We start from the raw sequence: 23083 nt of genomic DNA, 5'->3' as shown, positions 1-23083 counted from the left end.
AAAATTGATTCCGGTTAAGGAAAACCGATTGGTTTAAATTAATTTCAGTCTGGTCAAGGGTTGACCGGCTTGGGTCGGAGTTGACCGGGTTGACCTTTGACCAGCGGGTTGACTTGAGCAGCGGGTTGACTTTCCCGTAGTCACCCGTTTTTGGTCGTTCAATGGATATTCTGACTTGAAATTTCGATCTGATTTCAGATTTGGAGTCCATTTGAGCAGCTGGAGTTCATAGATACCACTTCTCTTCATTGCTAAGGTGAGGGATTCTCTGTTTAAATCCCAAACTAGTTTAGTACTATCGTTATGGAAAGTCTAGTTTCGAAACATGATCCGTCTCTGTGAATCGAGTCTGTTTGAGAGTCTTGCTTGTTCACTGTTGTTATTAATTGTTAAACCGGAAATAGGATAATAAAGGATTCAACGGTTGATTGAAATGATTGATGTTAAGAACTGTTAATTATATATATGTATATATGTTAGTCCGTCTGTTGAGATTGCGCGGTGCAGAGGTGATTGCACTAGACCGCGGGATTTACGGGGTATAGAGACGTTTGTACTAGGCCGCCTGTTTGAGAGATCACGGGGTACAAAGATATATGTACTAGGCCGTGTGTTTAGCGGGGTACATAGACGTTTGTACTAGGCCGCTTGTTTGTGGATATTGCGGGGGTTACATAGTGGACTACTGTACTAGCTACGCCTGTAGAGTTATATATATATATATATCCTTATGAGGAAATGCTGTTATCGCATTGATTGTAGCATGTCTAGTCCACTAGAAATATGTGATTGTTCTGTGTGGTGTGATAGACACCGTGTTTGCTTCATGCTAAAGCTAGGCCTACATAGTTGTTGTTTTATGAACTGAATCAGTGGTTTGCGGTTTAGCATCCCATACCTCACTGGGGGACCCGGTCGCTCATCCCTCCTTTTTTTCCCCTTTCAGGTGAGACCGACGAGCAAGAGTGATTATACTGGACCGGTGCTTTTAGGCTTTTACTACTATCGAGCTTTGGACTTCTATCACTCTTATCATTTTATCGCTTTTGGGCCTTTGGGCTTCTATCTATCGTTTATGTTATTTCGTATTTCGGACTTTCGGTTTATGTCGTACTGTATATTTCAGATGTTATCGTTGTTGGGCCTTTAGGCCTTATGGTATCGTATTGACTTTTATATTATGATATGGAGATTATTATTATTATTTCCGCTTGTATTTATTTATTACTAGGAGGGTGTCCGCGCTTCGCACGAAATATTGTTTTATTGTTCTTAAATATGTTTTTTAGGATGATGTGATTATGTGGTCAATATTTATTTGTGAATAGCATTATTTAGTGTGTTATTGTGTTATGTAGTAGTAGATAATAAGTTAATATATTATGTGTTTGTCTTTTTAATAATGTTTGTTGTGTGTATAATACTACTTGTTAGTGGTAAAGTGAGCTTCTGATGTAAAACATATTGAATTTCAATAATTTTGCATTTATGCATTTGTTGATTTTAAGATTAACGGCTTCAAAATTGTATTTTAATTTTTCACATTTTTGAACATTACTTTTTTAGATGTCTTTTTTGCACTATCTCCATATTTTGACTTTGAACCATCACCATCTATGTATTTCGTTTACATTTCCGGTGTGCAGGGCTTCTCACCATCACTGAGAAAAGACTCACCTCCGTGCTCTTGTTTTTTCTCACCTTCTTCTTCTGTGAGATTATCTGGTATTTGTTATAGATCACGCATATTAGTTTCATGTTGTGCGGCTGTTTCTTACGGTGTTGTAGGTTATTACAGTCAATATTGGTCTTTTTTTCCTTAGATTTTGGCTAATGTTAGAAACTACATCTCGTTGGGTTGAGTTAGAGTTTATTTGTCTTCCTCGTTGTTGGTTTGCCGTCGATAGTCTCTGCTGTTTTGGTTTTCAAGATCTGGCTTTGGTGATCTGGCTTTTGGTGGTTTGTTTTATAGTTCGAGGATGGCTCCACAGTTTGTTGAATTAATTTTGTCTCATTTTATCTCTTTGTTCTCTCATCTCGTTGTTCCTTCATCGCTGATCACGTCTCTGGTGGCTCTCCCTTTCGCCATATTTGCTACTCCAGGGTTGGATAGTGTTTTTCTCTATATATGCTTTGTGCGCTTGGAAGGTTGTTTATGGTCTCAAGCTTGAGCTCTTGTTTCTTGGTGGTTGGCTTCCGTTTTCCCTCACTCATGTTGTTTATTTTCTTCTCATGCTTCCTTTGGTGTAGGTGTGCGGAGTTAGTCTTTTGGATCTTTGGTTCCTTCTATTCAGAGCTTTGTGGTTTTTTGCTGGCATGAGTGTCTTGTATGTGTTTGTTTAGTTTGTGATGTGCTTCTTACCTCTTAGCTGGTGGTTGTGCTTCCGGTGCTTTAGGCATGCGTCTTCTTGTTTCGTGGTAACTTTGTTCTTCCGATGATTATTCTTTCTCTGACCCGTGTTTTTGGCTTTTTGCACTGGTGCTTGATCGCGATCCTTTATATTCTGGAGATTGTTTTGTCTCATATTTTATATTTTTACTTTTTTCTGAGATTTGCTTGTTCTAGTCAAGACATTCTATGGTAAGATGAGATAAGTTAGTCTTCTTTGTTGATATCTTTTCAGCTCCAAACCTTTATTAAGTTAGTGTTACTATGGTATTTTTCTTTTCCTCTATGATTGTGGAAGTTTTAAGTTTAGATTGTGTATTGCACTCTAGTTTCTTCTTATTAATTTAGTCATTTTATATTTTAATAGTTAAATAAATATATGATTTGTAAATAAAATAATAAAAATGGTAAAAAATAATAAAATAACAAAAATTTATGTTATTTTTAGTTGTGAATAATTTAAATATTTAAAATAAATTTTTATTATTTTATTTATTTATTTATTCATCTTGAATTTTAGTGAAAAATAAAATAGATTATCAAACTTCTTACAATAATAGAGTGCGAAAAACATTAGATAGTGCACAATTAAAACGTATTTGACCAAATTGCAATAATCTAAAAGAAAAAGAATTTAAAATGTAAAAAAAATACATGGATGACACGTGTCGCAAAACTCTTCTGCCACTTGTCAGAAGAAGGGAAAAAACAACTTTATCTCGGAAGTGACGGGTGGCACAGAATCACTGTAAAAATTGATTAGGACAAAAGAGTAACATGACACAAAAGTAGAAATAATACGTTGAAAGCACATACGCCAAGCCAAACAGTGTAGCGAGCGATCAAACTTTAGATCTTTCATAATCAATATTTCATAAAATATTTTTTTTTGGGTTGAAACATACCGTGATTATAATTAGTGTTGCCTTTAGGAATCAAGATGTTAACAAAAAGATTGATCCGCGCACCCGTATGAATACTGATTCTTACATTTTTATACATTTGTATTTGTTTTTTATAATTAGTCTTTCATATTTTTGATGTGTAGTAGTATAATTAATTGTATTCAAAAGACATTGATCGAATCGGTTAATATGATTATTTTTGGTACAAATATATAAATCCGTTTCATATATATTTGTTATTTAGATATTTTTAGGTTCATATAAATCAGAACCGAACTCATTCAGACCGAGAATGACTCAACTCAAAACTCACACATAAAAATTTATAATATTCAAGCATACCTAATTTCAAAACTCACATAATATAGATCATTTCTAATATATTTTGTTATATACTATCTTTGTTTTCTATTAGTTGGCAAGGACTTTCACAATTATTGAAAAATTATTGATTTTTACTTATTTTGCATTAATTAATCTTAGTTTAACCAATAAAAATCATTCCATAAAATGCAGTTGGTTTAAAAACACTAAACAACATTGAAGATTTATACAAAAGTAAAATCTTAAAACACCAATTAAAATTAAACATAAGGAGTAATAATTTAGGATAGATCTGACAGCTTATAAAATATCATTTTTTAATTTTCTCTATTTAAATATATAAACATAGAGATTTGTATATTTTAAAATAGAAATGAATCGGAATAAATCTATTTTAAATATAACTATAGAAATAAATATAGTCAATAGTCATAAATTGAAAATGCTCTTACCGTCTATATCTTGACATTTTTATCCTCTCTTACCGTCTATATCTTGACATTTTTATCCTCTCTTACCGTATTAATTTGGTGATAATCTTGAGAATGTAGAGAGACCAACAAATAATTTTTGACTATTTCAAAAGTTGCACACTAATCCTTACTCAAGCATATATATGTTTCATTTTCTATCCTATCTACATCTCATGGTCCGAAAATGAAGAACACTAAAATGGCTGCAAACTGCAAAATCGCATATGCTTTTGTTATAGGTTTATCGCTTCTAATTGCCACAGCGGCCGAAGATCCATACATATTCTATGAGTGGCACGTAACCTATGGTACTATCTCTCCTATGGGGGTTCAACAACAGGTACTTGCTTTGCTTGCCTAATCGATTATACATTAGTTTTGTTAACTGGATGATTATGTTTTATTTCCTCTCCTTCCGCTAGGGTATATTGATTAACAAGATGTTTCCGGGACCTGAAATACGCTCTGTCACCAATGATAATCTCATCATCAACGTATTCAACGAACTCGATGAGCCTTTTCTTATTTCATGGTACGTATCTATTTGTTTTCCTTGTAAGTTCTTAGCTACTTTTTTGTACACCACAATTTCATAATTTATGTATATGAAACATATTTTCCTATGTCAATCACAAGGTAATCGATTATCGCTCTGACGTGTCATATATTGCATCATTTGTAAATTATCTACGTCCGCGTCTGTATGGTGATTGTTCATTTCATATACGTGGGCTACCTGCCTACATGCTTAACTTTTGTTATTGTTTAAAATTTGAACGATCACTCGATAATTTCCACAAGCGCAAATTCCACTCTTTATAGGCCCAAAAATCCTTTCACAAAATAATCCATCTTTTTCCGGTTTATTGGTTTTTAAAACTGATTACGATTTTTGTATGATTCCGACACAAGGGCCGGGATACAAAACAGAAAGAACTCGTTCCAAGACGGAGTGTATGGAACGACGTGCCCAATCCCGCCGGGGAAGAACTACACTTACGTTCTTCAGGTTAAGGATCAGATCGGAAGCTTCTATTACTTCCCATCGCTTGGCATTCACAAAGCTGCAGGTGGTTTCGGAGGTATTCGTATCTCTAGCCGTCCAATGATCCCCGTTCCTTTCCCTCCTCCCGCTGATGACTACACTGTTCTTATCGGTGACTGGTACAAGACCGATCATAAGGTAATCGATTCTAGCTCCAACGTTTGTAATTCGATGGTAGATTGTGATAACTTTGAATGGCCATCATAATATTGTTGTTGAATCTATGATTTAGAGGGAAAATAAACATTTTTAAGTTAATACGAATAAAAATAAACATTTTATTGTTGTCGAATCTATGATTGTGAATTGTGATAACCTTGAATGACCATCATTTATAGAATTCTCTGTTGTGGTAGATGTTCATGAAATACACATGCAATAAAGATTGGACCGTTTGATATGCCGTTAAAGAAAACAATAAGGATCGTATATTCTTTGGTTTATTCTTTTTTTTTTTGGTTCAAATTATAGATAGGAACAAATTTGTCCCCAAAAAGAGAGATAGGAACAATTTTTTTTGTTGGCAATGCTGTTTGCTTGACGTATAGTTATACTACATGCAGGGGCGGACGTAAGTACGGCGGTGCGGGCGTCCCTCCTACTGATTTTTATTTTTTCTTTGATAGTTTAATTTGATTAATCAAATATCGTTAGTTTAGTGAAGAAAAATGTAAAAATGCCCCCATCATAAAAAGTTTCTGTGTGTTTATAATAAATATAGTGCCCCAATTAAGAATCTTTCTAGATCCGCCCTTGACTACCTGCTTGGATTTTCTTAATGATGTTTATGAATCTTTTGTGTAGGCCTTGAGAGCGCAGCTCGATAATGGCGGAAAGCTTCCTTTACCAGATGGAATTCTCATTAATGGTCTTAATAGTGGTGCTACACTCAACATTCAACCAGGTCTATTATCTCTTTCTCTCCTCGTATCTCACTCATTTGTTAATGGTAATTTGCGCAACGTTTTGATTGGTTCTGGTGTGAATATTTCCACAGGTAATACATATAGGCTGAGAATATCAAATGTAGGATTGCAAAACTCTCTCAACTTCCGCATTCAGAACCATGAGATGAAGTTGGTTGAAGTCGAAGGGACACACACTCTTCAGAACGTGTACTCATCGCTTGATGTTCACGTTGGTCAGTCTTACTCGGTCCTTATAACGGCTAACCAGCCTGCAAAAGATTACTACATTGTGGTCTCTAGTAGGTTTACCCCAAAAGTCCTCACCACCACCGGTGTTCTCCACTATAGTAATTCTGCTGGACCTGTTTCTGGACCTATCCCTGCTGCACCAATTCCATTGAGCTGGTCTTTTAGCCAAGCTCGAACCATCAGGTACGTTTTTTATTCTTCAACAGTTATGTGCTTGTCACCAATTTTGAAGAAAACCCCTTCAGTATCCTTTAGATTATAAGCTCATGTAGTGTTTTGCTAGCGTAGAGGATATTCATGAAATTTTGGCCTTATAGCTTGGCGGTGTTTCTTCGTGTGTTATAGGACCAACCTAACAGCGAGTGGACCAAGACCAAACCCACAAGGTACATACCACTATGGTATGGTAAACGTCACTAGAACCATCAAACTTGTTAGCTCTGCTGGACAGATCGAAGGCAAACAACGATACGCCGTGAACAGTGCATCATTTACCCCATCAGACACCCCTTTGAAACTCGCGGATTACTTCAAGATAGATGGCGTGTATAATCCTGGAAGCATGTCTGACCAGCCCACAGATGCACCAATATTCCCTGTCACATCTGTCTTGCAAGCTGATTACAAAGCCTTTGTGGAGATTGTCTTTGAGAACTGGGAAGATATTGTCCAAAGCTGGCACTTCAACGGTCACTCTTTCTTTGTTGTTGGGTACGTATTTCCAAATTGTTCCCTCATCTCTTTTCTAATATATATGTTAAACTGTCCGTGTTTGCATCCACAATAAGCTAATAACTACACGCGAGCGGTAAGCTTAATCAAAAGCTTTCTCTAACCAAGAAAGAACCCTAACACATGCAATTTAATTGTTTTAACCAACTATTGTGGACTTGGTCTAACTATCAGAATGGAGTTGGGAAAGTGGAGGCCTGACAGGAGAAAAATATACAATCTAAACGATGCAGTCTCACGCTGCACTATTCAGGTGAAACTTTAAAAACTTTCATATTTTGATCTCAAACAGTTGGATAAAACGTATAAGTTGGGCTTTGTGTCACAAGTGAAATATTGTTGGATGAACATGTGTAGGTGTATCCAAGATCATGGACTGCAATATACGTAGGACTAGACAACGTAGGAATGTGGAACCTGAGATCGGAGTTCTGGGAAAGACAATACTTGGGACAACAGTTATACGTGCGTGTGTACACAAACTCGACTTCTCTCAGAGATGAATATCAGATCCCGACGAACGCTCTTCTATGTGGTAGGGCTAGTGGAGCCCACAAAGGACTGCTTTTGAGTGGCTTTGAAAACTGAGAGCGATAGAGAATCGGTTAAACTTTTTTTTTAATGAATTTTGGGTATGCCTTGTTCTATTATTTCTTCTTTGTTGTTGTTTGTCCGTTGTTTCATTTGCTTCCCAAATACGGGTGCTGATTCTTTTTTTTTAATAATTTTAAGTTGTAAAAGTGATTTAAGATGCAACACTAAGCACCCCGAACATTTTCGTGCTCCAATGGAAAGTTCTTATTTTGGGGTTTTAGAAAAAAAAAATTAAAATATTATTTTTTGAAAGATGCATTTTATTTATTAAATAAAACATAAAAAATAAACATTCAAACATAAATTCTAAAATAAAAACAGATTATTTCTTTTTCATCTTTGGGTGTCATTTTGGTCATTTTTTTAAAAATAAATGGTGTTAGTTAGGTCATTTTCATATTTGGGTGTCGCTGTCAAAAAAAAAAAAACATATTTGAGTGTTATTTTGGTCATAAAAACAGTGTTTGGATGTCATTTTGATCATTTTCAAAAAAAAAAAGTTGGTGCTAATTAGATCATTTTCATATTTGGGTGTTATTTTGGTCATAAAAACAGTATTTGAGAAAAAAAAAATCTGTTCAATGGCAGCGCGCCACGTGCCTCTAAGATACGGCGCTTATTGTGCTTATTTAAGCGCCGATCCTTCCCCTTTTTCATATATATTTTCTTTTTTAAAAGTTGTTAAGCACCCGCGGTAAGTACCTCCGTTAATGGTGCTCTAAGAGCATCATTAACCCAAAAACACACTTTGGGTATCTTAATAATTTTTAATTATTAAATGTTATTTAAAAGACATAGTTAAAAGACACCAACATTTTTGTGCTACAACGGGAGTCTCTTATTTAGAGGTTTTAAAAAAAAAAAATTAAACATTGTTTGATTAAAAATTAAACAGAGAAGATGAGTAAAGAATGAAACTTTGGTGTTGTGAATATGAGTGAATGTTGATTTAAGAGAGAAAGCAAGAGTGTTGTGATTAAAGAGAGAAGATGACTTTGGTGTTGTGAATAAAATTTTTTGTTGTGAATATAAAAAGTGAATGTTGATTTAAGAGAGAAAGCAAGAGTGTTTGTTACAAGTCGAGAGTGTTTGTTATATAGACACAAGCTCCATGGACACTGTATGAGTTCGCCTTGTTGGGAGATCCATAACCAATTGTAGTAGTGACCTGGGGACACAAACAAAATGCCAAAGGTCTTTAGACTCAACCAGTGTCTGAAGGCTAAGAGATTGTGTAGTTTACCTTAATCAATGTGGGCTTGTCTGTAACAGCTTTAGCTTCCTTAATAGCAGCACGGATCTCATCATACCCAGTGTTACCATTCTTCACCCAGATAACATGCCATCCAAGAGCTTCGAAACGCTGGTCAACGTTCTCAGTAAAGGCAATCGCAGTGTCTCCATCAATGGAGATGTGATTGTCATCATAGAAAGCAATGAGCTTTCCAAGTCCCCAGTGACCAGCTAGAAAGGCTGCTTTTTTTTGAAATACCTCCATCTGACAACCATCTCCAAGGATCACATACCTAAACAAATCAAGCCAAGAAAATCAGAGCTTGAAATAAAAACAAAGAATGGTAACAGAAAGCTAAATATTACGTGTAGTGGTCAACTTTAGCGCCAGGTTTGTTGAACCGAGCAGCTAAGTGCTTCTCAGCAAGAGCTAAACCAACAGCATTGGCTATTCCTTGTCCAAGAGGACCTGCTATAGAGACACACACAATCGTTAAAACATAGACCATAGAAAGCTCTGTATGTAATGGAACCACACAAAGGCTAACCAGTAGTGACTTCAATCCCAGGAGTCTCGAAATTCTCGGGATGTCCTGGTGTCTTGCTTCCCCATTGTCTGAAACTCTTCAAATCCTCCTCCTAAAAGTCCAACACTTTATCAGTAAAGTCTAACACTATCAATTTAATATCAAAAAAGATTGAATCTTTATGATCACTGGCCAAGACATTGTTGTAGCCAGCGAGGTGAAGCAAAGCGTAAAGCAACATACAACCATGTCCAGCAGAGAGAACGAACCTGACGAGCCTGAGGACCACTGGGACCGATCGAGTTTCCCTTGAACTTCCACTGCCACTTGCTTATCTAAAACAAAACAACAATGAAACCAATAAACTAACGATTGTTCATAAAGATCATAACTTTTCAATCCTGGTTTCAAAATAAAACAACATCGATATCAAGTCAATTGATAGAGCATTCAATACATCTCATAAAAATCCTAACTTTTCAATTCTGGTTCCATAAAGATCATAACTTTCATCAATCTCTTCAACAAAAACTATCTTCTAGAGCACATAATACGAAGATCAAATTTTTAATTGAAATTGAATAATAACTGCGAGACGATGAGACAAGCACTAACTCATTTTAGTTTGGACTGAAACATTGTCATCGATGGAGATCAAGGGACTCACTTTAGTTCCGACAGAAGCTCTAACCTAAACGGGTTTGAAGATTTTTGGATTACGCAAGAGAAACTGTCTTCGAATTTTGCAGGAAGAGGGTACGAGAGGTGGGGATGATACAGAGAAAGAAGCTGAAGCAGCCATGGAAACGAAGAGGCTATGGAAAGATCTTGTGGCGAGAAAAGAAGGAAGGAACATACAAGGGCAGTATCTTCTATCCCTTAATTAAGAAACGTCGCTCAAGTTAATTGGTGTTTTTTTCTTTAATTCCTAATTAACCTAAGAGACCCATCCAAGAATCCCCGTTACCCGATCTCTTAAACGAAGTTCTTAGTTTTCTTTAGATTTTAACTAAGAAAAGCTAAGAACCGTCTCTTAGCAAAAAAAATATTAAAAAAAAAATCAAATCATGAGTTAAGAACTCCGGCTAAGAGACCGGGGTTAATGATACTCTAAAAGCATGTTTAATAGGGGTTTTTAGGGTAGGGTTTTTAACGGAATATAAGAACCCGTCTTAACTTTTAACTAAAAAAGTTAAGAACGGAATAAGGCGAGAGAGCTTTCGACGTGGTTTCCTAGAACATTCTTGATATTGTTATAATCTATTTACATAATATATTCTATTTAGAATTTTTAATGTTAAAACCCCTCGACTAAGTTTGTTTTGGGTAAAAACCTCCAAACTAAGTATTTAACGAAAAAACCCCCAAACTAACGTTATTTAATGAATTAAACTCTAGAAGGTCATAATTACCATTTCTACCAGTAAATCTTTAATTTTGGGGTTTCTACATTAAGTAAACATAGTTGAGGGGTTTTACCATTAAATTTTTTTTTTTTTTAAAATCAAAATTTTATAATATTATTTAAAAATTAGTAACTTTTTTTGACAACATAAACGAGAACTAAGTAATTGGACCGCGCGATTCAGAAAGCCAAACCGAAAGTATTGAATCGACATATAACATAGCTGAAGGAGAACTCCTCGCACCACTTGCAAGCTTGTCCGCCATAGTATTTTATGCTCTTGGAATATGTCTGATCCGGAAGTTAGGGAAGAAAGTCTTACTGCGTCTAAATTCTTTATATAATTTTTGTTATATTTTCTCTGTTTTTACATTTTTAATTTATACATATATAATGTTGATGTTAAAACACATCAAACTCATATATTTACAAAAAAAATTAAAAATGCTAATTTTGAAAATTTAAGTTACTAATTTTTAGATAATATTATAAAATTGATTTTTTTATATTTTTAGTGGTAAAACTCCTCAACTATGTTTACTTAATGTAGAAACCCCTAAACTAAAGATTTACCGGTGGTATTGGTAATTATGACCTGTTAGGGTTTGCTTCATTAGATAAAGTTAGTTTGGGGGCTTTTACCTTAAATACTTAGTTTGGGGTTTTTTACCCAAAACAAACATGGCTGAGGGGTTTTAACGTTAAAAGTACTTCTATTTATGGATGTTGGGAATATATTTTCATCAAATCTTTGGTACATGTTAAGCTGTGGAACATATATAGTTTCAAAAAAAAAAAAAAAAAAAATCATTCATGCATGCTCTTATATATATCCACTTCATTTGTATATTTTAAGAGATTTTGAAAGATATTGTCAACATATCTTGTTCATTGCATGATAAGGGAAACTCAGTTTATAACAGATTTAAAATAGAATTTGAGAGATGATTGCATAGCGGGAAATTAGTTGAGCCAAATGACAGAAGGAAGAAACAAAAAAAGGGGGCGTTCCGAGAATCGAACTCGGGACCTCTCGCACCCAAAGCGAGAATCATACCACTAGACCAAACGCCCGCATTGTTTTACGATTCCAGTAGTAAAATATAGCTATAAAGCAAACGTAACCTTTCTTTGACACTGCGATATAACTGGTAATTGCGACAAGCCGCCTTCTCCCGATCTCCGGTTTTTTCAAAGAAGAATGTCCGACGAAGCAAAACCGTCGTCCGGCGAGCACAAGTCAGGACGCGTGTACGAAGCAGCTCGATCACTGCATTCTACTGCTGTGAAAGATCTGCTATCTCTAGGGGTCTGTCTGTAATCCTTTTTTTTTTATCTTCCTTCCTCTCATTAGGGTTTCTCTTTCTTTAATCTCTTTCCGAATTCGTAAGGTGTGCGAGAGGTGTATTTTCCGATTGGTATCCGTCGAGCCTTTTGTTTCCGATTTGTCGTCGGTCTCGGCGTCAACTCTGCGGAGCTGGCTAGAATCCGGCGACGAGGAAGATGCCTCATCGGAAGAGTCCAGAGTCTGCATTGTCTGTTTAGGTGTATTGCAGCTCGTTTTCTCCGATGCCAAGCAAACGCTGGTGAGATCGGAGTGTGGTAGTGATTACGCCGCAAGGATAATGGACTTGGTGAAGGAGGAAGGTCACGAGTTCGATAGCTTTGCTCTCGAAGTCTCTGTTCCTTCAACTATCGTGGAGAATGATCGTGCCGTCTTGTAAGCCTTACTTGCATTTGGTTTTATCAGCGTATTGGGTCCTAGAAAGTATATCTCTTTTGCAATTTCTCAGTTTTTTTTTTGGGTATGTTTTTACCTGTGTAGATTTTACCTTAAAGGAAAGTATAAGAGTGAAGGTTGGGTGCAGAGCGAAAAGATCTCTGTAAAGGATGCCTTGAAAGTTCTAGTCTTGGATCCTCTTAAAGCATCGTTGGTGAGTCTGTGTTCTGTTTTGTAAAATTGTTGACTTGTTTAGGTTTTCACGTATGGTTTTGTATTGCTTACTTTTTTTCATGTTGTCCTTGTTTTGAGGTTTGCAGGGTGCTAAATCAGATTCAAGCTCTTTTCACATCCGTTTGACTTACTCTAAGGCATCAGATGAGGCTCAATGTGCGTCTGAAACTACAAAGCATGAGAGAAAGAAGAGGAAAACAGGTATGTCGAGACTTTACCACAATCTTTTACTTGGTTGACCCTTTTGTTTTGAACTCTTCATATATCATCTATGAGAATGGGCTAATGCTGCGTACATTATTACTTGAAATATCAACCATACTTGTGATGTGTAAGGAGTTTGTTGATGCAAAAATAGTTGACTTTCATGTCTTCTGTTGTTGTTATGTCAGCCGACATCTTTGAGTTTCTTTTAGTGTTCATAGATGATTTCATTTTGCATAGATGTCATTGTTTCTATAAAATGCCTATATACTTATTTCTTGAACCTTTTCTAGCATTTCCTACTCCATGTCTTCTTATAACGGTTTATACACTTGATGGATCATGTGGCCACCTACATCAGCCCGTACAGTTTATATACAGATGTTCCAACAAATTTAATAATTTTCAAGTGCCAATGTTATTATGTGTATTTAATGTGTTGATGTGTTTATGCAGGCGAAGAGAATGGATCAACCTGTATGTCCGAGAATTCATTTGAAAAGGTAATTGTTTTGCATGTTTGACCGTAGATTTATAGCCGAGTATAATCTTTTTATCCGCCTTGTCATATTATTTGGCTTACAAGAACTCACGTTCGCTGCTCTTTTCCTTCTTATTTCCAGGTTTATGAACCATGCATCTTGTCAGTTCACTGCAACAAGATGCCTATCTTTTTTAGTGGGAGATACTTCAAAGTAAGTCAATGCTTTCGTGTTCTTGAGACTGTCTGTTGTGACCCATCCATTCATTTGTGTGCAAATTGTAGTTTTGTAACAAATGAATTCACAGATGTCCAAGCAGATCTTTTTACTTCTTACTGGGGATTTATACCGATGGATTGTTCAATCTTATCTTTTGCAGTACTCTAGAAATGTAAGTCAATCACGATGGATTATTGATGATGAAAGAATGGGTGAAGCGTCTGTTGAGGTAGTACACTTTGTTGTTATCTGGATTTGTACATATTATTCCTTAAGCTATCAGGTGACTTAAGAGATATCGCTTTTTTTCAGGAGATAATTGGTGGAAATATTCTTCCAGCATGCTTTGGGGATTCCTACAAGTTCCATGCTGCTGGCAGAGAAGATATTGATGTTAGAATATTTCCCTTTTCCGAATATCATGTTCAAATTCAACAAGTTTATGCTGATAATATGAAAGAGCTCTATTCAGGTACGAATGTTGGGTTCAGGTAGACCTTTCTTAGTCGAGGTTCAGAACTCTCGAAAATGCCCATCCCAGGAATCATTGATGGAAATTGAAGAGAAGATAAACAACTCAGAGAAAAAACTAGTAAGGCCTAATCATTTGAACTTGAACACATATGTAACAGACATGTTGTATTAGTTGACTATGTGGTTTGTTTGCAAGCTTACAAGCAGTATTCTGTCTGCAGGTCGGAGTTAAAGACCTTAAATTCATAGGAAGTCAGTGTTGGGCAATGATGCGTGAAGGAGAAGCAGAAAAACAGGTCAGTTTTGCTAAATGCTATCGATATGTTGTTACCTTAACCAAATTAATGATCTAGTTAGAAGTGTCATAAAGCTATTGATCAACTACTCAGATATTTTTGATTTATATTGCAGAAGCAATATGCTGCACTTGTATGGATTTCTCGTCCACTTGAAGAGAAAGATATCAACTCAATTACTGCCCTGAAAGAATTGGTGAGTCACTTGGTTTCTTTTTTGTTAATTTTTTTTTGGGTGAAATATAAATATTCGGATCATATCAAAAGTCACATGCCTGTTCTTAAACACCGTTCTTTGTTCCCAATGCTAACTGTATTATGTCACTGCAGAAAATCTTGCAGAAAACACCAGTAAGAGTGCTTCACCGCCGAAGTCCATTGGAACGTGAAAGGACTATACACTGGTTAGTGACTATCTGTCGTGAATTTTGTGTGTTTACTTACCTTGAAGCTTCTTCTGTTTAGTAAGGGTCAGTCGTTGCTGGTTCCAATCCTCAGGATGAAAGTGGAAAAGATTAAAGGAAGCTCTCACTACTTTCTACTGCATCTATGCACACAGGTTGCTACATCTTCTAACTCAACTCATTCTAGTTTTTATCATAATTTATAAAAGATGGGCAAATTTTAAAATTTTCATTAATGCAGGCTGGAACATACATCAAAGAGTTTGTTCACGGAGATCTTGGTCGTACCAGTCCAAGGTATAGTAAAAAGAATGAACTCCTTTCTTTATATTAGAACTTAGATTAAAGAAGAATGGTAACAAGAAGCATTGAACCATATAAACCTTATTTGTTCCACTTTGTTTACAGCATGGGATCAATTTTAGGATGCAGGGCGGAGATAATACAACTTGATGTCACTGATGTCAAAATGGGCGATTTTTAAACTACCAACTCTCCACAAGCTCTCATTTTTGTAGTTTTGAGTCCTACACATTCATTTCCTACCTTTAAAATATACTAGCTACTTAAAATTATAACGTGGATTATTTTAGTGGTTCAGTTCAATTCTAAAATGCGTCTACTCAAAAACAGTGTCGTAGTATATCTTTATGACTAGCTGTATTAGCTGAACACAGCACATGTAGCAGTATGTAACTGTAATAATCTCTGTCTGTTAACAAAACACAGCAACGTAGTATATAATTGTAATGACTCTGTTGGTTAACAAAATATTACAACAGTAAGCAGTAGCTCTCTCTCTTAGGATATAACAAGAAACTAATCTCTTCCATGTCAATTTCAGTCCAGCCATGTAGCATCAACCATCTTAGCCATAAACCCATACCGATCAGCCGCTTCATCAATACGTAAAATATAGATATTACGCAAATAGAAAGTATAAGAAAAGGAAATACACAATTTAAAAAAATGGAAACAGTACATTAGTATTTAATCATCTATCTTAAATTGTAAATCTATCTTAAAATATAAACTTATTAGTAAATAGAAAGTATAAGAAATAGAAATACACAATATAAAGAAAAATAAATAATAAGTAAATATATAATATAAGTAAATACCCAATTTAAAAAATGGAAAATTTCATTAAGATTTAAAAATATATCTTAAAATTTAAAATATAGATATTACGTAAATAGAAAGTATAACAAATGGAAATATACAATTTTTAAAAAATGGAAAACGTACATTAAGATTTAAACATCTATCTTAAAATGTAAAATAGAGATATTAAGTACATAAAAAGTACAAGAAATGGAAATACATATACATGAAAATAAATAATAAGTAAATAATGTAAATATATAATATATGAATTATAAGTAAATACACAATTTTTTTTAAAAAAATGGAAAAAGTTCATTAAGCATTAATCATCTATCTTAAAATGTAAAATGTATAATATAAGTAAATACACAGTTTAAAAAAATGGAAAAAGTACATTAAGATTTAAATATCTATTTTAAAGTATAAAATATAGATATTACGTAAATAAAAAATATAAGAAATGGAAATAAACATTTTAAAAAATGAAAAAAGTACATTAAAATTTAAACATCTATCTTAAAATGTACATCTATCTTAAAATGATAGTAAATTATATAAAAATGGAAATACCACATTAAACAAAAAATAAAAATGTATAGTTTTACATCAAGAAAGTCCCTATAAAACTCATTATTCCATCAACATCAACCTCACACTATCAAGGAAATCTTCAAAGCACTCGAGCAAAAAAATGGTTCCACCATCAACTCTTACCGTCCCAAAAACCTTTAATGACCTTGAAGGAAATTTTTTATAACAACAAACTTTTTATTAGGTGGATTCATTGTTGGGAAACCCGCAATTTCCAAAAGCCAAACTTATTCATGGGAATTGAATTGTTTTTCATAGACTCAAGGGTATTCTTACAAATTTAAATTAATCTAATCCATAATTTTATTGTTAATATTCATACTAACTATTTCATGATCAAACCATTACAGTTAATAACCGTTCAAGTGTTTATCCCGAAACACTTAATTCCTCTCCGAATCAGGTATTGGTTCATGTTGGTTTAGTATTGTTTTTGTTTATTAACGGATGGTCCTATTATAAATATAATTTAAGTTGGTTTAGCATATATTATGCTTAAAATAACTTAAATTAAATAATAGTAATATTATAATTAAAATATTATTTTAGAGAGTTTTTAAATATAATTTACAGAACATTATAGGTGATGAATTTAATTTATTAAACATTTATTACTTAAAACTAAGTTTTTTTTAAAAAACATACTGAGTTATAAATATCAATGATGGATTGGTGAGTATAACATGAAGACAAAAATATAAATATTTGATTTTCAAGATAAGAAATTCAGCTTTTATTCAGTTACTCAATATATAATATCTTAAATTATTTAAAAAAAAACATAATATATATATATAGATTAATCTTCCAAACTTAAACCATTATATTATGTATGAATAATGTTTTTAAATAAAAATAATTTCTGATTTAAAAAAAATAACAACAAATGGTTATTTTCAAATAATGGATGTAATTTACATTATACTATCATTTAACAAGTATTAGATACGTTTTGATATATCATTATTTTCTATTTCCAGAAAACAATAAATTGTTAAACCTCAATATCATCTAGGTAAAGTATACGAACAACACAAATTCAAACATCACAAAAAATATTTACATAATCATTATAATACAATAATTTAATCAAAAAAATACAATTCAAAAAAACAATATTCAAAAGAATAGTTTTATACTTAATATTTGAAAATCAAAGATATTTTTGCTAAAATTGTACTTACCTAGCCAAGGAGATCGACCATCTTTTTACGGATCGATCGATTGTTGAGCATGTGGTCGATCCGAAAATACTCTGCAGTTTAATTAAATATCTAAAACATTTTTTCCAACACTCAACAGATAGTTTTGCTAAATATGATAATTAGATAGTCAACAAAATTACAAAAAATATTTAAATAGTAAAAAATATGTTAATTTAACGTGTTAAAATTTAAAAATAAATTTTAATTATGACATGCATCTTAACATTTATAAAAATATATATCATAACATAAATATAAATAATTTAACAACTTAAATTAGAAAAAAATAAAAATCACGGGCGTCGCCCGGGTTAATCCCTAGTGTTTGTTAGGAGAGAACCTTTTTTTTTAAAAAAATTAATTGATTATTTAAAAAAAAATACATTTACAAAAATATTATTTGAAAGAAAATTCATTTATCTTTCAAATATAAAATGAAAATAATATAATTAAATAATAAAAAATATAAATAAAAACCATAAATTTAGCAAATGACAACTGAGTTATATTATGCTAAAAATTTCTTTCTAACAATTTATCAAATGACAAATGAGTTATGAGAAAATAATACCATATAATTTTTAACAACATAGCCATTCTTAAATATTTTTTGAATAAATAATTATTTTTAAATTTAATCAACTGAAAATAATATCCGTACAATTGTGTGAGTCAAATTCTAGTTTTATTGATGCATGTTATATATTAGTGCTGCATGTTTTAGGTAACATTTTAATGATGCACGTTTTTAAAAATCTCCATTATTAAAATTATGCACGTAAGGATAACTCATGAGTTTTTTTGGTCGATTAAATGACGTTATGTCCAAATTTATTTAAGGATATTTTCTTAAGGTAACTGAAAAAGACAAACAATAAAATATGAAGTTTAAATTCATTTTAAGCATATTTCATTAATGTAGCTGAAAAGACAAGTAATAAATTAGGCAGTTTTATTCGTTTTAGGATATATCATAAATGCAACTGAAAAAGACAAGAAAAAAAAAAGTTTAATTAATGAAGTAAAAATATTTTGAAATGTGTATTTTTTTTTTTTTTGAACAATTCAAATGAGTACTTCTCTTTTAATAATATTCGTGAATCTGTAGACATTTTTGGGTAAAGAAGAATGGTAACAAGAAGCATTGAACCATATAAACCTTATTTGTTTCACTTTGTTTACAGCATGGGATCAATTTTAGGATGCAGGGCGGAGATAATACAACTTGATGTCACTGATGTCAAAATGGGCGATTTTTAAACTACCAACTCTCCACAAGCTCTCATTTTTGTAGTTTTGATTCCTACACATTCATTTCCTACCTTTAAAATATACTAGCTACTTAAAATTATAACGTGGATTATTTTAGTGGTTCAGTTCAATTCTAAAATGCGTCTACTCAAAAACAGTGTCGTAGTATATCTTTATGACTAGCTGTATTAGCTGAACACAGCACATGTAGCAGTATGTAACTGTAATAATCTCTGTCTGTTAACAAAACACAGCAACGTAGTATATAATTGTAATGACTCTGTTGGTTAACAAAATATTACAACAGTAAGCAGTAGCTCTCTCTCTTAGGATATAACAAGAAACTAATCTCTTCCATGTCAATTTCAGTCCAGCCATGTAGCATCAACCATCTTAGCCATAAACCCATACCGATCAGCTGCTTCATCAATACGTAAAATATAGATATTACGCAAATAGAAAGTATAAGAAAAGGAAATACACAATTTAAAAAAATGGAAACAGTACATTAGTATTTAATCATCTATCTTAAATTGTAAATCTATCTTAAAATATAAACTTATTAGTAAATAGAAAGTATAAGAAATAGAAATACACAATATAAAGAAAAATAAATAATAAGTAAATATATAATATAAGTAAATACCCAATTTAAAAAATGGAAAATTTCATTAAGATTTAAAAATATATCTTAAAATTTAAAATATAGATATTACGTAAATAGAAAGTATAACAAATGGAAATATACAATTTTTAAAAAATGGAAAACGTACATTAAGATTTAAACATCTATCTTAAAATGTAAAATAGAGATATTAAGTAAATAAAAAGTACAAGAAATGGAAATACATATACATGAAAATAAATAATAAGTAAATAATGTAAATATATAATATATGAATTATAAGTAAATACACAATTTTTTTTTAAAAAATGGAAAAAGTTCATTAAGCATTAATCATCTATCTTAAAATGTAAAATGTATAATATAAGTAAATACACAGTTTAAAAAAATGGAAAAAGTACATTAAGATTTAAATATCTATTTTAAAGTATAAAATATAGATATTACGTAAATAAAAAATATAAGAAATGGAAATAAACATTTTAAAAAATGAAAAAAGTACATTAAGATTTAAACATCTATCTTAAAATGTACATCTATCTTAAAATGATAGTAAATTATATAAAAATGGAAATACCACATTAAACAAAAAAATAAAAATGTATAGTTTTACATCAAGAAAGTCCCTATAAAACTCATTATTCCATCAACATCAACCTCACACTATCAAGGAAATCTTCAAAGCACTCGAGCAAAAAAATGGTTCCACCATCAACTCTTACCGTCCCAAAAACCTTTAATGACCTTGAAGGAAATTTTTTATAACAACAAACTTTTTATTAGGTGGATTCATTGTTGGGAAACCCACAATTTCCAAAAGCCAAACTTATTCATGGGAATTGAATTGTTTTTCATAGACTCAAGGGTATTCTTACAAATTTAAATTAATCTAATCCATAATTTTATTGTTAATATTCATACTAACTATTTCAAATTTTAAAATTTTCATTAATGCAAGCTGGAACATACATCAAAGAGTTTGTTCATGGAGATCTTGGTCGTACCAGTCCAAGGTATAGTAAAAAGAATGAACTCCTTTCTTTATATTAGAACTTAGATTAAAGAAGAATGGTAACAAGAAGCATTGAACCATATAAACCTTATTTGTTCCACTTTCTTTACAGCATGGGATCAATTTTAGGATGCAGGGCGGAGATAATACAACTTGATGTCACTGATGTCAAAATGGGCGATTTTTAAACTACCAATTCTCCACAAGCTCTCATTTTTGTAGTTTTGATTCCTACACATTCATTTCCTACCTTTAAAATATACTAGCTACTTAAAATTATAACGTGGATTATTTTAGTGGTTCAGTTCAATTCTAAAATGCGTCTACTCAAAAACAGTGTCGTAGTATATCTTTATGACTAGCTGTATTAGCTGAACACAGCACATGTAGCAGTATGTAACTGTAATAATCTCTGTCTGTTAACAAAACACAGCAACGTAGTATATAATTGTAATGACTCTGTTGGTTAACAAAATATTACAACAGTAAGCAGTAGCTCTCTCTCTTAGGATATAACAAGAAACTAATCTCTTCCATGTCAATTTCAGTCCAGCCATGTAGCATCAACCATCTTAGCCATAAACCCATACCGACCAGCCGCTTCATCAATACGTAAAATATAGATATTACGCAAATAGAAAGTATAAGAAAAGGAAATACACAATTTTAAAAAATGGAAACAGTACATTAGTATTTAATCATCTATCTTAAATTGTAAATCTATCTTAAAATATAAACTTATTAGTAAATAGAAAGTATAAGAAATAGAAATACACAATATAAAGAAAAATAAATAATAAGTAAATATATAATATAAGTAAATACCCAATTTAAAAAATGGAAAATTTCATTAAGATTTAAAAATATATCTTAAAATTTAAAATATAGATATTACGTAAATAGAAAGTATAACAAATGGAAATATACAATTTTTAAAAAATGGAAAACGTACATTAAGATTTAAACATCTATCTTAAAATGTAAAATAGAGATATTAAGTAAATAAAAAGTACAAGAAATGGAAATACATATACATGAAAATAAATAATAAGTAAATAATGTAAATATATAATATATGAATTATAAGTAAATACACAATTTTTTTTAAAAAAATGGAAAAAGTTCATTAAGCATTAATCATCTATCTTAAAATGTAAAATGTATAATATAAGTAAATACACAGTTTAAAAAAATGGAAAAAGTACATTAAGATTTAAATATCTATTTTAAAGTATAAAATATAGATATTACGTAAATAAAAAAAATATAAGAAATGGAAATAAACATTTTAAAAAATGAAAAAAAGTACATTAAGATTTAAACATCTATCTTAAAATGTACATCTATCTTAAAATGATAGTAAATTATATAAAAATGGAAATACCACATTAAACAAAAAAATAAAAATGTATAGTTTTACATCAAGAAAGTCCCTATAAAACTCATTATTCCATCAACATCAACCTCACACTATCAAGGAAATCTTCAAAGCACTCGAGCAAAAAAATGATTCCACCATCAACTCTTACCGTCCCAAAAACCTTTAATGACCTTGAAGGAAATTTTTTATAACAACAAACTTTTTATTAGGTGGATTCATTGTTGGGAAACCCGCAATTTCCAAAAGCCAAACTTATTCATGGGAATTGAATTGTTTTTCATAGACTCAAGGGTATTCTTACAAATTTAAATTAATCTAATCCATAATTTTATTGTTAATATTCATACTAACTATTTCATGATCAAACCATTACAGTTAATAACCGTTCAAGTGTTTATCCCGAAACACTTAATTCCTCTCCGAATCAGGTATTGGTTCATGTTGGTTTAGTATTGTTTTTGTTTATTAACGGATGGTCCTATTATAAATATAATTTAAGTTGGTTTAGCATATATTATGCTTAAAATAACTTAAATTAAATAATAGTAATATTATAATTAAAATATTATTTTAGAGAGTTTTTAAATATAATTTACAGAACATTATAGGTGATGAATTTAATTTATTAAACATTTATTACTTAAAACTAAGTTTTTTTAAAAAACATACTGAGTTATAAATATCAATGATGGATTGGTGAGTATAACATGAAGACAAAAATATAAATATTTGATTTTCAAGATAAGAAATTCAGCTTTTATTCAGTTACTCAATATATAATATCTTAAATTATTTAAAAAAAAAACATAATTTATATATATAGATTAATCTTCCAAACTTAAACCATTATATTATATATGAATAATGTTTTTAAATAAAAATAATTTCTGATTTAAAAAAAATAACAACAAATGGTTATTTTCAAATAATGGATGTAATTTACATTATACTATCATTTAACAAGTATTAGATACGTTTTGATATATCATTATTTTCTATTTCCAGAAAACAATAAATTGTTAAACCTCAATATCATCTAGGTAAAGTATACGAACAACACAAATTCAAACATCACAAAAAATATTTACATAATC

At 31.7% G+C, this 23083-nt stretch overlaps 3 protein-coding genes, 1 long non-coding RNA gene and 1 other non-coding gene across 6 annotated transcripts; 3 read left to right on the top strand and 2 right to left on the bottom strand.

The window, feature by feature from the left end:
* Positions 1-256: 256 nt before the first annotated feature.
* On the top strand, positions 257-8609 carry LOC125586888 (L-ascorbate oxidase homolog). Its single transcript, XM_048756726.1, has 8 exons — positions 257-4431; positions 4514-4623; positions 5004-5274; positions 5941-6040; positions 6134-6476; positions 6639-7004; positions 7200-7278; positions 7383-8609. The coding sequence occupies exons 1-8, from the start codon at positions 4276-4278 to the stop codon at positions 7611-7613; spliced, it is 1656 nt and encodes a 551-aa protein (XP_048612683.1). The 5' UTR covers positions 257-4275; the 3' UTR covers positions 7614-8609.
* Positions 8610-8623: 14 nt separating this feature from the next.
* LOC106350063 (transketolase-1, chloroplastic) lies at positions 8624-10181 on the bottom strand. The gene is made up of 6 exons (XM_022711846.2): positions 10140-10181; positions 9649-9714; positions 9401-9491; positions 9219-9321; positions 8863-9145; positions 8624-8787 (listed from the first exon to the last, which is right to left on the bottom strand). The coding sequence occupies exons 1-6, from the start codon at positions 10179-10181 to the stop codon at positions 8692-8694; spliced, it is 681 nt and encodes a 226-aa protein (XP_022567567.1). The 3' UTR covers positions 8624-8691.
* A 1605-nt stretch (positions 10182-11786) lies between these two features.
* On the bottom strand, positions 11787-11858 carry TRNAP-UGG. Its single transcript has one exon. It is a non-coding gene; the product is annotated as a tRNA-Pro (tRNA).
* Positions 11859-11935: 77 nt separating this feature from the next.
* Positions 11936-15543, top strand: LOC106347283 (tRNA pseudouridine synthase Pus10-like). Of its 2 annotated transcripts, none has more exons than XM_048756728.1 (15): positions 11936-12093; positions 12176-12504; positions 12610-12718; positions 12825-12939; positions 13399-13445; positions 13566-13637; positions 13804-13872; positions 13956-14036; positions 14116-14235; positions 14339-14413; positions 14529-14609; positions 14744-14817; positions 14912-14972; positions 15059-15114; positions 15226-15543. In XM_048756728.1, exons 1-15 carry the CDS (start codon positions 11986-11988, stop codon positions 15299-15301), a joined length of 1473 nt encoding a protein of 490 aa, XP_048612685.1. In that variant the 5' UTR covers positions 11936-11985; the 3' UTR covers positions 15302-15543. The 2 variants fall into 2 exon arrangements, with proteins under 2 accessions (XP_048612685.1, XP_048612684.1); XM_048756727.1 differs by having other exon boundaries at positions 14879-14972.
* A 5009-nt stretch (positions 15544-20552) lies between these two features.
* On the top strand, positions 20553-21038 carry LOC125586887. Its single transcript, XR_007323420.1, has 2 exons — positions 20553-20609; positions 20721-21038. It is a non-coding gene; the product is annotated as an uncharacterized LOC125586887 (long non-coding RNA).
* The last annotated feature ends 2045 nt before the right edge of the window (positions 21039-23083 follow it).

Source organism: Brassica napus, chromosome C5 (genome assembly GCF_020379485.1).
Source record: "Brassica napus cultivar Da-Ae chromosome C5, Da-Ae, whole genome shotgun sequence".
Taxonomy (NCBI): Eukaryota; Viridiplantae; Streptophyta; class Magnoliopsida; order Brassicales; family Brassicaceae; genus Brassica; species Brassica napus.
The sequence above is the reverse complement of the archived record's forward strand: the minus strand, read 5'-3'. Positions and strand labels throughout refer to the sequence as shown.

What these genes read in the sequence shown, in the direction of transcription:
- LOC106347283 (XM_048756727.1), top strand. Translation starts at nt 11,986, where the DNA reads ATGTCCGACGAAGCAAAACCGTCGTCCGGCGAGCACAAGTCAGGACGC. An exon ending in ATCCTCTTAAAGCATCGTTG is followed by an intron (nt 12,719 to 12,824) that starts GTGAGTCTGTGT and finishes TGAGGTTTGCAG; the next exon opens with GGTGCTAAATCAGATTCAAG. An exon ending in CTTGGTCGTACCAGTCCAAG is followed by an intron (nt 15,115 to 15,225) that starts GTATAGTAAAAA and finishes CTTTGTTTACAG; the next exon opens with CATGGGATCAATTTTAGGAT.
- LOC125586888 (XM_048756726.1), top strand. Translation starts at nt 4,276, where the DNA reads ATGAAGAACACTAAAATGGCTGCAAACTGCAAAATCGCATATGCTTTT. An exon ending in GAGCCTTTTCTTATTTCATG is followed by an intron (nt 4,624 to 5,003) that starts GTACGTATCTAT and finishes TTCCGACACAAG; the next exon opens with GGCCGGGATACAAAACAGAA. An exon ending in CACTCTTTCTTTGTTGTTGG is followed by an intron (nt 7,005 to 7,199) that starts GTACGTATTTCC and finishes TCTAACTATCAG; the next exon opens with AATGGAGTTGGGAAAGTGGA.
- LOC106350063 (XM_022711846.2), bottom strand. Translation starts at nt 10,181, where the DNA reads ATGGCTGCTTCAGCTTCTTTCTCTGTATCATCCCCACCTCTC. An exon ending in CTGTATCATCCCCACCTCTC is followed by an intron (nt 9,715 to 10,139) that starts GTACCCTCTTCC and finishes GTTTTGTTTTAG; the next exon opens with ATAAGCAAGTGGCAGTGGAA. An exon ending in ACAAGCCCACATTGATTAAG is followed by an intron (nt 8,788 to 8,862) that starts GTAAACTACACA and finishes TTGTGTCCCCAG; the next exon opens with GTCACTACTACAATTGGTTA.